Below are 14,006 nucleotides of genomic sequence, written 5' to 3'. Positions count from 1 at the left end.
TGCCGTCAGACATGCAAAGCAAGTAGGAGGGCTAGCCAGATACCTCGGAGACGCCATCTCATAAAAGCCCTGCCCCTCCACTTCCTCTCTGCCAGTGATCCCGTCGCCTCCAGTAGGTCAGACTATAGGCGGTGCTCCCAAACTTGCTGGAGTCACTCAGCAACCAAGGCCCTGGAGGCCTGTAACTCATAAAAGACACCGGCTAAAGTTATCACAGGCCACAGGCTGTAGTAGACACAGGCTGCCTCCACGTCAGCTGGGCAGGTTGAGACTCACTGAGATGTAATAGTAAACAACAAAAGAAGAATTTTTGAGAGAATACGGCTGGCATAGGTATTCAATCAGTGTAGTCCCTTCCCATAGTTACCTTACTGCTCTAGATGATAATGTTGTTGGCTTCTATTTAAAATGAGTACAGTTGCATATCCCTAATCCCAGCAAGAGGGTTTTTTCAATGAGGACTGATGACCCTTACAGACCTATATTTGCTGGGTGGTTTCACCATACTAGTTATGGATTAACAGCATCCACTGCTGAACAAGATCTAGGAGACAAAAGAGTTAAGTGGTTTAGCCATTAATTGAACCAAACCATAATTTACTAATGCAATTTTTGACACTTCATTGATAGTCATACCTAACCCACAAAAAGCTCAAGCTCATCATCAGCCCTTCATTGCAGTCAATGGAGATCAATAATTTTCTACCATTATGTCATTATTTTTCTTCAGCCACTTAGTCTAATAATTGATGACACTGGTAACTTGGTATTGATGTGATTTATGTCAGGAGGACACCAAGGGCACAACTGAAACCACGAGCCTCACCCCAGCAGTCTGAAAATTGTTCTTAGAGTTTTTTTTTCCTTTGGCTTTCATTTCATGCTAACTTTACTGGACAATTTTCCTGTTAGTGTCTGATGGCAATTCATTTCAGGGCTCCCATCTAGTTCTACATTTGTAAGGAAGTTGAAAACATTGCTGTGTCTCAATCATTCGGCATTCTTTGCTCTTGACTCTCACAAATCATCTGAATGCAAAGCAAAGAAAATAAGTACATTACTTGAAGCCCCATGGCTGGAAGTGGAAGCAATTTCATATTACCCCCCTTCCTAAATGCAATGACACATTCCCCATCCTTTGGCCAGAGCATGTATAGGATACAAGTGTCATTTGTAGCACTATAAGGGGAGATGTGCATGCACAGACAGTTGTTCATCCAGGAGGCAGTTGGCACCTGAGTGAGAATTAATTATGAGACATGATGACCCAATCATTAGGGTGGTTAAAGCATATTTCTGACTCTTAAACAGGCCAAGTAGTGGGATGAGTGAGATAGTTACCTTACAGTGTGCCCTTGATAACTTGGTGAAGAGCATAGTGGCATACTGCTCAAAAAAGAAAGGCTCACTCTTCAGTTACAGATAGGGCAGTGGACCAAAGCACGGTAAATGGCAGTGGTACACCCAGCCCTGTCGACTCTGCAAAGTCTTCCTCACTAACACCTAGGAATTTCTGCCAAAATCAGGAAAGTGTCCCAAGACTAGTTAAGCAACTGGCTGATATAATCATACTCACTGAATCATATCCTAGAGACAAAGTACCAGATGCTACAATCATCATACCTAGTAATGCTCTGTCCCATTAGAAGGACAAACCCACAAGATGTAATGGCACACTAATGTCCATTTGGGAGGAAGTTGCCTTGGGGATTCTCAACACTGACTTCAGATCTCAGGACATCTTGTTGCATCAGGTTAAATGATACCTCCTGCTTGTAACTATCTCCCACGCTCCTCATCTACTAAATCAGTAATCCTCCAGACTAAACACTAGTTGGGAAGGATACAAAGCATTCTGGGTGAGACACTTAAACGTGGGTGGCACAGTGACACAGTGGTTAGCATTGCTGCCTCATAGCACTAGGGTGTTGGGTTTGATTCCAGCCTCGGGCATCTGTCTGTTTGCACATTTTACCCGTGTCTGCATGGGTTTATTCCGGGTGCTCCAGTTTCCTGCCACAGTCCAAAGATATGTAGGTTAGGTGAATTGGCCATGCTAAATTGCCCATAGTGTTAGGTGCATTAGACAGAGGGAAATGCGTCTGGGTGGGTTACTCTTCACAGGGTCAGTGTGCATTTGATAGGCCAAATGGCCTGTTTCCACGCTGTAGGGAATCTAATCCAATCATCCATCACCAAGAATATCTTGGTAGTAACACAGCTAGTCATCCTAAAGGAGTAGTTGCAAGACTGGGCCTAATGCAGATCATAATAGAACAGACAAGAGATCACAGAGTGGATCCAAGTGATTCTTTTCAGATTTGGTTAAATTGACTTAAGAGAAGACTCGCCAATAGCAATTTGCTTAAATATTAACATTTATTAAATAATAATAGAAGATGGAAAAGGAAGGAAAAAGGACTGTAATATGACCATCTATTAAGTAAAACGGAAAAGATGAAAAGGAAGGAAAAGAAAGCAATGAACCTCACGCCCTCCTGCCCATAGGGAACCCCTCGATCGATGGCTGGTCTGGAGGCTTAGGTATATTCCTGGCACTATCCACAATCCCGGTCCAAGGTGAAGTCCAAAAACCCAGAACGAAACTCTCTCTCTCTTATAGTGTAACAAGCAGCCAGCACAGAAAAGCAGATGCAGAAAACAAGCTGCTTGCAAGCAGAGAAAACGAGTTTTGTTTGTGCCATCTGTGGCACATGCAGGAACGCGCACAGGACTCATTCAAGGTCATGCAGCTGTCGAATACTGTCAACAATTTTAGCCCTTCAGCCCATCCTATACAGCACAGGACATCACACCCACCAATCAATCTGTCATAGATGTATCTGTGTATTACAGTTTTGACACGAGCGACCACCACACATTCCCTGTGGAGGTGAAATCCTGACTCTACATTGAAGTTAATCCTCTATCGTATTTAATGGCACTACCATTGTGTTAAATGGGATACATTTTGAACAGATCTAGGAACTCAAAACTAGGTGTCCATGAAGCACTGCAGGCCATTAGCAGTAGCAGAATTGTATTCAACCACAATTCTAACTCTATTAATCACCACCACATCGAGGGATCAATCCTGGTTCAGAGAATAATGCAGGACAGTGTGGAGGGGCACCATCCAGACCTAAAAATGAGGAGTTGATCTAATGAAGCTACAAATCAGGGCTACCACAGGTTAACAGCAGAGGCAGCTTGCAATATATAGAGGTAAGTGGTCCACAACAAACAGATAAGATTGAAGTCCTACCATGTATATTTGTGAATGACAGTGGATAATTGAACAATTACAAGGAGGAGGAGGCTCTACCAACATCACTCTATTCAATAAAAACTGAAAGAACTGATAAAACAGAGTAACATCAAAAACAGAAATTGCTGGAAAAGCTCAGCAGGTCTGGCAGCATCTGCAGAGAGAAATCAGAGTTAACATTTCAAGTTGAGTGATCCTTCCTTCGAACACAGTGGAGTCCTTGGCGAATCATCTTCAGCTACTTCATCAATCACCTACTTGCCATCACAAGGTAGGAAGTGGGGATGATCAGTGATAACCACGCAATGTTTATTTTCACTTTTCATTCCTCTTATATTGATGCAGTCTGTGTGCATGTTCAGCAAGTCCTAAACAGTACAATAAGGGCTTGGGCTGATAAATGGCAAACAACCTTTACGCCATACAAGTGCCAGGCAATGACCAAGAGATAATCAAACTGTCTCCCCTTGACATTCAATGCCATTACCATTGCTGAACCACCACCCATTATTAACATCCTGGAGGTTACCATTGACCAGAAACTGATCTGGACCAATCATATAAATACAGAGTATACAAAAGAGAGACTGGGAAGTCTGCAGCAAGTAGCTTTCTAAAGCCTCTCCACCTATTTATAAGACACAAGTCAGGAGTGTGATGGGATACTCCCCACTTGCCTGGATGAGTGCAAGAAGCTTGGTACCATCAAGGACAATGCAGCCCGCTTGATTGGCATCACCATTTTAAATATTCAATCCTCTAACTGCCAATGGACAATGGCAGCAGTGTGGACCACTGACAATAATCTATATTCTTCTGAATGTTAAATAGGAGAAAGTGAGGATTGCAGAAGCTGGAGATCAGAGTTGGGAGTGTGGTGCTGGAAAAGCACAGCTGGTCAGGCAGCTTCCGAGGAGCAGGAGAATTAATGTTTCGGGCATATGCCCTTCAAGCCCTCCAAACCCTCTATTTCTTAGCCTCATGCTGTTCCAACCAGTACCCTTTCACCGACACCCTCATCTACTTGGCTGAACTGGTCCTTACGCTCAACAACTTCACCTTCCAATCGTCCAGCTACACTGGTACCAACCCCCACTTTTCCTCCACTACATTGATGATTGTATCAGCACTACCTCATGCTCCCATGAGGAGGTTAAACAATTCATCAACTTCACTAACACCTTTCAACCCAACCTTAAATTCACCTGGACCACCTCTGACACTTCCCTCCCCTTCCTAGACCTCTCCATCTCCATCTCCAGCAACCAACTAACCACAGACATCTATTACAAACCCACTAACTGGACTACACCTCCTCCCACCCTGTCTCCTGTAAAATTGCCATCTGTTATTCCTAATTCCTCCACCTCTGCCATATCTGTTCCCAGGGTGACCAATTCCATCATAGGACACCTCAGATGGTCTCCTTCTCCAAAGACTGCAATTTCCCCTCCCAACATTCGATGACGGCCTCCAGCACATCTCCTCCACTTCCTGCACCTATGCCCTTGAACCCCACCCCTCCTAATGCAACAAGGACAAAACTGCCCCAGTCCTCATCTTCCATCCCACCAAGCTCTGCATCATCCTTTGCCATTTCTGCCACCTACAAACAGACCCCACCACTGGCGATATGTTTCTCCCCCACCCCTATCAGCGATTTGGAGAGACCATTCCCTCCATGATTCCTTTGTCAGATCCTCGCTCCCAACCTTCCACACCCCACTCCAGCCCCCTTACCTTGCCACTGCACCCACACCTCCCCTCACCTTGGTTCAAAGGAAAGGATCCTTCCACATCTGACAGAAATGTACCTCTACCTCCACTAATGAATCTACTGTATCCATTGCACCTGAGGTGGTCTCCTCTACATCGGGGATACAGGATGCTAACTTGTGGATTGTTTCAGAGAATATCTCTGGGACACTCACACCAACCAACCCCACTGCCCCATGGCTGAATACTTTAACACCCCTCCCCCCCCACCACTCCACCAAGGACATGCAGGTCCTGACCCTTAACCACCCAATGCCTGGAGGAAGAATGCCTCATCTTCCACCTTGGGACTTTGCAACCTCATAGGATTAATGGGGATTTCACCAGTTCCCCATTATCCCTCACCCTACCTTATCCCAGTCCCAAGCCTCCAACTGCACATTGCCCTCTTGACCTGTCCATTGTCCTTCTCAACTATCCGCTCCACCCTCCTCTCCGACTTCCACCTTTTCCCCCACCTTTATCTATCTATCACACTCTCAGCTACCCTCCCACCAGCCCCACCCCCTCCTATTTATCTGTCAGCCCCGGTCCACAAGCATCATTCCTGATGAAGGGCTTTTGTCCGAAATATCGGATCTCCTGTTCCTCAGATGCTGCCTGACCTGCTGTTCTTTTCCAGCACCAAACTCTCGACTCTGAATGTTATATAGGACTTGCTGAACAATATCACAGACTGCATCATTACATGAGGAATCAAGAGGATTACTAAACATTGCATAATTATTGATGTTTGGTGCAGAAAGAGCAAAAACTCACTAAAAGTCCTTTACTATCACCTTCCAAACCTGCGGTCTCTACCCAGAAGGACAACAGCAGTGCCACCTGCAAGTACCCCTTCAAATGTCACACCATCCTGGCTTGTGATTGTATTGCAGTTCCTTCACTGTCACTGGGTTAAATCCTTGAAATTCCAATCCTAACAGCCTTGCGGGTGTTCCTACACTCCAGCACTGCAAACAGTTCAAACAGGTAAAAACAAGGGCTTTTGCACGAAACGTCGATTTCGCTCCTCGTTGGATGCTGCCTGAACTGCTGTGCTCTTCCAGCACCACTAATCCAGTATAAACAGTTCAAACAGGCAGTTTACCGCCACTTTCACAAAGGAAGTTAGGGATAAGAAATAATGCTAGACTGGCCATCTACACCCACATCCCATGAAAAGAATATTTTAAAACATGGCTTGGGTAGTTGTGCAGGTGAGGTCTTATCTGGTGCTGTCTGGGTGCTAAACACCTGATGTTTAATTACATTTACAGTGTAATATTAAGCACTGTGTTTAGGACTGGCAGGGTCATGTCACCTACCCTACATGCCTGCCAAAAGGAATTTCAATCCCGGGACGAAGGTGGAAAGGGATCCAGCTCAGCGCTGCTTCTATGATTAGTGATCCCTCAGAACAGGATGGCCAGAGAGAAGCAGGTAGGAAGGGGTCCGGGCAATGAAACCACTCGCTCTCGCGGAAGCCAGATCTGCCTCAGGCAGAGGTACATCTGGATCAGGGGCTCTGGGGTTACTTCAGTGCAATAATTCCCCGGGGAAGGCCAAAGTAACAGAACTTCTATACAGTGTAGTAACAGTTAACAAACCACAATTAAAAATCACACAACACCAGGTTATATCACTATCACCTGATGAAGGAGCGCTACTCCGAAAGCTAGTGTGCTTCCAATTAAACCTGTTGGACTATAACCTGGTGTTGTGTGTTTTTTAACTTTGTACACCCCAGTCCAACACCGGCATCTCCAAATCACAACAAATCACAGCACTATGGAAACAGCTGAGGGAAGACCTTATTAAAAGCCAGCCGAAGGTGGGAGGGGATTGCTGGGTTTTCTGGGGGTCTGTATTGTATGCACTGTTTCTTACGTAATTGGACTGTCTTGTTTCTACAAATGTCATTGTTACTGTTTGTAATGATTGAAACTGGGATTTGAGGTTTGTCCTCATTTCCCTGAAAACTGGTTGAATGTCAGGATTTGGGGCTTGGCTTTGTCATTCCCCTCCCCAGTAAAGTTGCTGTTTCTCTGTATACAGCTGTAAATGTTAATTGTTTTGTAAACCGTGAGCTGTTTCATAAAATACATAAAAGTCAGCCGAGAGGAGCTCAACGGAGTGCAATTCAGTGGATTCCTTTGATGTGTAAATGAAATGAGGATATTGTTCTTGGAATGAATGGGCACATGTTGATGGCACATCCCAGGAGTGGGCAGTTTCTCCTCTACTTGCGAGCACTCTGCAGAACCTCGGGGACTGTCTGAAGATGAACAAGACCAGCGGAAAGGGAGCACTGCGCCAGCCCCTCTCTCATTGATACTGGAAACGGTTCATCGACAGAAACACACACACACACAAATAAAGCACAACACTTCAACACTAACCGCGCTTCCTATTGGAACCGGGAGCTGTGGACTGGTCTGAGAGAGTTTAATGTGTGGCGGGGTTGGTGTAGATGGTGCGGCTGGATTTCTGACATGAGTGTGCCACAAGCCCCCGATTGACCAAGGGATAGATCTGGGTGGGAAGCTGGCATTCTGACTCCAGGTCTCTTCATGGTATGGGTTGTAGCGGCGAGCAGCTCTCTCTCCCACCCCCTCCCCCTCCTGTTGGGGGGATTGGGGTGGGGGGTGGGATGATGGGATGGTGAAGCAGTGGACCACCTCAGCGGCTTTGTCTCCCTCGCAGCTCGCCATAGTAACGCTGACAAAGCGGCTCGCTGCAGTACAACGGCTGCGCAGCGACCCCAGATCTCCAAACAAAACTCCCCAGCCCTGGAAAACCGGGAGTGCGAGACAGAGGGAGAGGGAGCCTCGGCAATGCTCCTCCCGGGAAGGGGCAGCTTCACTCCGGAGAGAGCGGGGAGAGAGAGAACTCCCTGTCGGAGCGTTGCCTGAGCGAGCGCCTGTTACAGCAATGAGCACTGACAGTCAGTATGAGGACAGTGTCTCTGACCTGCTGCTGGAAAACATCAAACACAGGCTGCTGAGCGCCTTCAGGGTAACCTCCGCCCAGAGAGAGCCGCCTGCTTCCTGGTCGCTCAGCACCAATCCTCGGGCTGATCAGGAACTCCGCAGAGCCAAGATCGATGGGGCCATCACTTGGCTCCGGACTGAACTGGTGAGGACAAAACTCCATATCTGTTCAACTTCAGCTCTTTCCCAAACTCCCGATCCCACCCCATTCTCAGAGCAGGGCCGGAGCTCACTATCTGTGGAGCTGAGCCGCTCCTCCAGCTGTTTGGGGAGCAGACCCAACCTCAATCCCCAACCCCTTTACCCCAGCTCCTGTACTCCCTGTAAAGAACATGAACCGCTAACTTCCTTGATCTGGGTTGGTTTTGTTTGTAAGCATGTCTGTAACAGAGGATGAATGTGTTTCCGGCCCATGGGTCATCGTGTCCGTTTTCCTGTCCACCGTGAGGACAGTTGGCACCCCCACCCTCACTGAGGGCCGCCCTCCGTACCCAGTATTGGCAGAGCAGAAGCTTTTTCCAACCAAATGTTGGAAATACTGACCACATTACCCTCCACTAACTCGGTTCCTTGGCAAAGGATTGCATCCCACTCGCTAGCAGCTGTCCGAGATGACCCTTTGTGCAACAGTTGATCGTTTAAGCTAAGCCTCTGACTCCATGCCTAATGACCAACCCCTTGTAGGTGTTAGCATCTTCTCCCTGGGCTCACCTGCTGCTGAAACCTTATCCAGCTCTTCTCTCCATCTCTGAGCTTGACCATTCCAGTAAATCCCCAGGGCACCCTCCCACTGGATATTCTCTCTGAATTGAAATTCACGCCAAGCTTCTGCTGGCCACTCAAGCACCAGCCTGTGCTTGCTAAAGCAACCTGTCAAGATGTCCATCAGCCCATGACCTCTCTAACTCTGAAAATCTCCCTGTCCAGCCCCGTAGAGAAACAACTTCTCTCAGCGGGTCGTGTATGTGTGGAACTCACTGCCCCAGAGTGCAGTGGAGGCAGAATCACCAGATTTAAGAAGAAAATAAATATGTTTCTGGTGAAAAGCAGGATAAAGGACTATGGGGAGCAGGCAGGAAAGTGGGGTTGAGATCAGGAGAAGATCAGCCATGATCATGTTAAATGGCAGAGCAGGCTCGGAAGGGCTGAATTGCCTACTCCTGATGTGAATGCCTATGTTCCTATGTATATCCCTGGGATTCAGTCCCATCCGCTCTAATGTGGTAGTTCCATGCTTTCCTGCTGCATATTAGCAGCACTATTTAAACTAATGGGGCCGGAATCGCGTTATAACCAATGCATGCTTTAAAACTTCGCGCTTCAGAAAGTGTCCCCAATCGTGTTGTAATGAATTCATGTTAACAAAATGCATTTTATAGCAGAACGACCCTCCTCCAATTCGGGCCCCTTGAGCAAGCCAATCTAGCACTGCATGGGACTGTACCTTCAGCTTCCAAGGCTCTCGAATTCCCCCTCCCCCAAATTCTAGGCCACTTTGATTTTCTCCTTTAATCGCTTCCAAAAGTTAGTTCTTTGATCCAGCTTTCCCCTCTCCCAATCTCCTTATGTGATTCGGTTTCTAGTGGTGTCCTTTAAAGAGTCCGGGAATGTCGTGGTTTTTATCAAGAGAGATCCAAAAGAAAGGGAAACACGGAGTGGGTTTAATGTGTGATTCTTCCCCAAGGTGGAGTCGAAGTGGAGTCAATAACAACAGATCTGAACGGGGACATTGGCAGAAGAGGCGGTCTCACTTCTTTTGATTTGCCTTGCAGTTGGAGATGCGATCCCAGGATCGGGAGCTGGCGAAAACCTTGTTGGAGTTAAACAGGGAAATCCAGAAGCTCAGGAATGAACAGGAATTCTGCAGAAATGTGCGCAGTGAGTCTCCTTCAGAGCTTCGGGATCCTGAAATTCAAAATTCCAGGCAACCAGACAAGGAAGGAGAGCAGGAGTTGCTCAGTTCCGGGAACTGCAGAGAGCAAACTGATCGATTCTAGGGTTAATGGCCTGAATTTGCAAAGTGCTTCACACTTAAAATATCATGATGTATTGTCTGGGTCAAACAACAACATGAGGAAAATTTAATAATGTGAGCATTCTGAAGAAAGGACCTGAAATGTGAACTCTGATTTCTCTCTATAGATCCCACTGAACCTGCTGAGTTTCTCCAGCACTTTCTGATTTTTGTTTTTTTCACTTTATTCATTTGTGAGATGCTGGCCTCACTGGCTGGGCCAAAATTTATTGCCCATCCCTTGTTACCCTTGAGAAGGTGGGAGTGAGCTGCATTCTTGAACTGCTGCAGTCCACCCATAATGCTGTTAGGGAGGGAATCCAGGATTTTGACCCAGTGACAGTGAAGAAACAGCAATATATTTCCAAGTCAGGATGGTGATTGTCTTGGTGGAGAACTTGAAAGTGATGGTGGTCCCGTAAATCTGCTGTTCTTCTAGATGGAAGTGGTCATGGGGGTGGAAGGTGTTGTCTGAGGATCTTTGGTGAATTCCTGCAGTGCATCTTATAGATAGTACACATTGCTGCTACTGAGCATTAGTGGATGCTCGTGGATGTGGTGCTGATCAAATGGACTGCTTTGTTCTGATTGATGTCAAGCTTCTTGAGTGTTGTTGGAGTTGCACCCATCTACGCAACTGGGGAATATTCTGTCATATCCCTAACTTGTGCCTTGTAGATAATGGCCATGCATTGAGGGGTCAGGAGGTGAGTTACTCATCACAGTATTCCTACCATAGATGATAATAATGTGACCATATTGTGCTTTATGAATATATGCTCCAGTACACTGTAACCACATTGTAACTCATAAGGAAGTTCAAATTAAAGAACTTCAGTGCATTATTTTTGCGACATTACATAGTTACAGAAAGAAAGAGAATGCAACAACTCAGTTAAACACACTGCAGAGTTCGATTCCAACACTGATTTTCTTTTTGTCACTCCCATACTATCCTTGTCACACAAGCTGGTGGCTCATGGATACTTAAGGTTGGAAGGCTCCAGGGAGCCTCCCAGACACAATGGGATATGTTAGTCTGAATGCTGGAGAAACTCAGATGGTCTGGCAGTATCTGTACAGAGAGAAACAGAGTTTAAGCTTTGAGATCAATGCGACTTCTTCAGGAGCTTCGGAACCGTGTCTGCTTTCAGGAGCGGGCAGCAAAGTCTATTTTCTGTCGTTCATTTTTCAGTACTGTTGGAGACTGACTGAATACAGCTTGCTTTAAAAAGAAATAATTCCGAAAATACTACCCGATACTACTTCGGAATGAACTAAAATATAGAAAATTATTTGTAGTTTAGTTCAGTTACTGCGGACATACTGATAAGTCAGCAGTTTGGGAGCTCAAGCTTTAATGCAGATTTGACCATGTTATTTTGACTGTTGTTTTATTGTAATACCGAGCAAACACTTCAGTCAAGTCAACATAGATGAAATGCAAAATCTTCTTGGTATGTTTGAGTGAATACTAACTGAACATCAGTGAAGCTCACCTCCTGATTTTCTTTAACATTTAATAAATATTGTTTTTAGATTCTGATTAATCCTTTTAATTCAGTTTTTTTTTAAAAGTCATGCATTGCTGGAATTTGATATAAGCTGATAACAGTACAAATTAACTGGGTAGGTTAAAAATTCTGAATTCAAAATATTTCTGAATCAGTATATATGCAGATTGTATTGGAGGGAATCAGTATCTTTGTTCCAGGGGCATAGGACAATTCCTTAGATGGTGAGACTTTAGTCTAGCAGTGAATACATTTGTGTAATAAATATGTGGCTGTAGTCTTAGTTACTTACTGAAACTAATACCAGTTAAAAACCTACACTGACTTTTTTTCTTATAATGTGCTCATGGGATGTATGTGTTGCTGGCTAGGCCAGTGTTTATTGCCTTTTCCCAACTGCCTAGACAGCAATTAAAATTCAACCACATTGTCGTGGGTCTGGAGTCACATGTGGTGATACTGGGGAAGGATGGCAAATTTCCTTCCTTAAAGGACATTCATGGCTTAAATGGTCCGTTTTTCCTGAAAATTGACAGTGGTCATACGGTTGCCATTAAGCTAGTCTTTTTATCAAATTATTATTTCGCTGTCTCTCATGATGAAATTCAAACCATATCTCCAGAACATTAGCTTGGGATTCTGGATTTCTAGTTCAGTGATTTTACCAGTATGGTTCCATTTCCCACGACACAAGAATCAGGAGCTGTGGTAATTCATTTAGCCCTTGAGCTTCTCCATCATTTGATAAGATAATGGCTCAAGTCCCTTTTATTAGCTTTTTCCCATAATCTTTCTATTCAAAACTCTTTCTAGCTCAGCCTTGAACACATTCAATAATGCCACCTACATTGTCCTCTGGAGAAAGTAATTCTCTATTTTCTATTGGATATAATGAATTATGACAACTGAGAGTGTGTAAACAATTCTAAAAAAGTGGAAGAAATGATAATGGTGATTTATTAAGTTAGTACAATAACTCTGGATTTTCCATATGCACCTAAACATGCACATTATCAGAAAAATATTTATATGGGAGAATGATGAGTGAGTTTTCTGTTCCTTCATAAAATTACTTTATAATGGTCCACCATAATAACAAAAGCATAATGACACTGAAAGAGTGAATATTAACCCTTTATTTCCTCTTAAACCAGACAAGACTCAGGTTTCTTCATGCAAGGGAGATGTACACATCAAGAAAATGGCATACAACTCAGATTTTATTACAGAAACAAAGGTTTTACACCATTGCTACAGAAAATAAACTTCCAATCGATTCTTAATACAGATAATAATTTCCAACCAAAGGGTCACACACTCATTCCTATGACTACTCAATCCTGAGTCTATAATTGGCATGCCAAGTTTGTACATACAAGTATATTATTCAATCCTATTCAAACTAACACACGATTATACTGTCCAATTATACCATTATATGTCCATATCTAAAACTATTCACATGCACTTCTTGCAGGAAACCTAAAATGTTTATTTCTCCACCTCCCCCTCAGTGATTGACTGAACAAAGGCTTTGTTACCCAGAAAGTGTTTAGTGACATTTATTTCCAACACTTTGTGTGAATTTATAATATGTTGACTGAGGGAAGCAGTACAAAGAAAGTATTTAAAAAAAACTTGAGCTATCTCAAGCAAAGGAGTAAGAATATTTTAATTGAATCAGCATAGCATTCAGTTCAAGATTAAGATTAGAGAAACAGAGTTATACAGCACAGAAACAGACCCTTTGGTCCATAAATCCATGCCAACCATTTTCTCAAACTAAACTAGTCCCACCTGCCTGCATTTGGCCCATACCCTTCCAAACATTTCTTATTCATGTACTTATCTAAATGATTTTAAATGTTGCAACCCATACTGCTTCCACCACTTCTTCTGGAAGTTTATTCCACACATGAACCACTCTCTGTGTTAAAAAGTTGCCCTTCATTCTTTTTTAAATCTTTCTCCTCTGACCTTAAAAATATACCCCTAGTCTTGAAATCCCCCATCTAGGGAAAAGTCACCTATTTAATGCAGAATGATGCAGTTTGCAAAATTGAGCTGTTCAACACACTACAATTTACCTATTCCCCTCATGATTTTATAAACCTCTATAAGTTTACCCCTCAACCTTCTATGCTCCAGGGAAAAAAGTCCTGGCCTTTCCAGCATCTCCTTACAACTCAAACTCTCCATTCCCAGCAGCATCCTGGTAAATCTCTTCTGAACCCTGTCCAGCTTAATAATATCCTCCCCATAGGCCATGTGCAATTTGGTTCATTAAATTGTCCTCAGATTCAAGCACATAATCTGGTGGCATAGTGGTCTAGTAACAGTATGGTGCTTCTGTTTTGCACAGGCTTTGGACTGATAAAGGATCCAAATCCAGTGCAAATGCCTAAAATCTTACTTGAAAAGGGATTATCATTGACCTCTTTCTCAGTATCAATTCAACATCT

The 14,006-nt window shown here is 44.2% G+C and overlaps 1 protein-coding gene across 1 annotated transcript; it reads left to right on the top strand.

Moving 5' to 3' along the window:
- The first annotated feature begins 7,487 nt into the window (after nucleotides 1–7,487).
- On the top strand, nucleotides 7,488–11,576 carry aard (alanine and arginine rich domain containing protein). The gene is made up of 2 exons (XM_072571226.1): nucleotides 7,488–8,161; nucleotides 9,789–11,576. Exons 1-2 carry the CDS (start codon nucleotides 7,685–7,687, stop codon nucleotides 10,011–10,013), a joined length of 702 nt encoding a protein of 233 aa, XP_072427327.1. The 5' UTR covers nucleotides 7,488–7,684; the 3' UTR covers nucleotides 10,014–11,576.
- The last annotated feature ends 2,430 nt before the right edge of the window (nucleotides 11,577–14,006 follow it).

The sequence above is a fragment of the Chiloscyllium punctatum genome, chromosome 5, assembly GCF_047496795.1.
Source record: "Chiloscyllium punctatum isolate Juve2018m chromosome 5, sChiPun1.3, whole genome shotgun sequence".
Classification (NCBI taxonomy): Eukaryota; Metazoa; Chordata; class Chondrichthyes; order Orectolobiformes; family Hemiscylliidae; genus Chiloscyllium; species Chiloscyllium punctatum.
The sequence above is the reverse complement of the archived record's forward strand: the minus strand, read 5'-3'. Positions and strand labels throughout refer to the sequence as shown.

Coding starts and splice junctions, on each gene's coding strand:
- aard (XM_072571226.1), top strand. CDS start 7,685: ATGGTGAAGCAGTGGACCACCTCAGCGGCTTTGTCTCCCTCGCAGCTC. Junction 8,162..9,788: donor CTTGGCTCCGGACTGAACTG/GTGAGGACAAAA, acceptor TTTGCCTTGCAG/TTGGAGATGCGATCCCAGGA.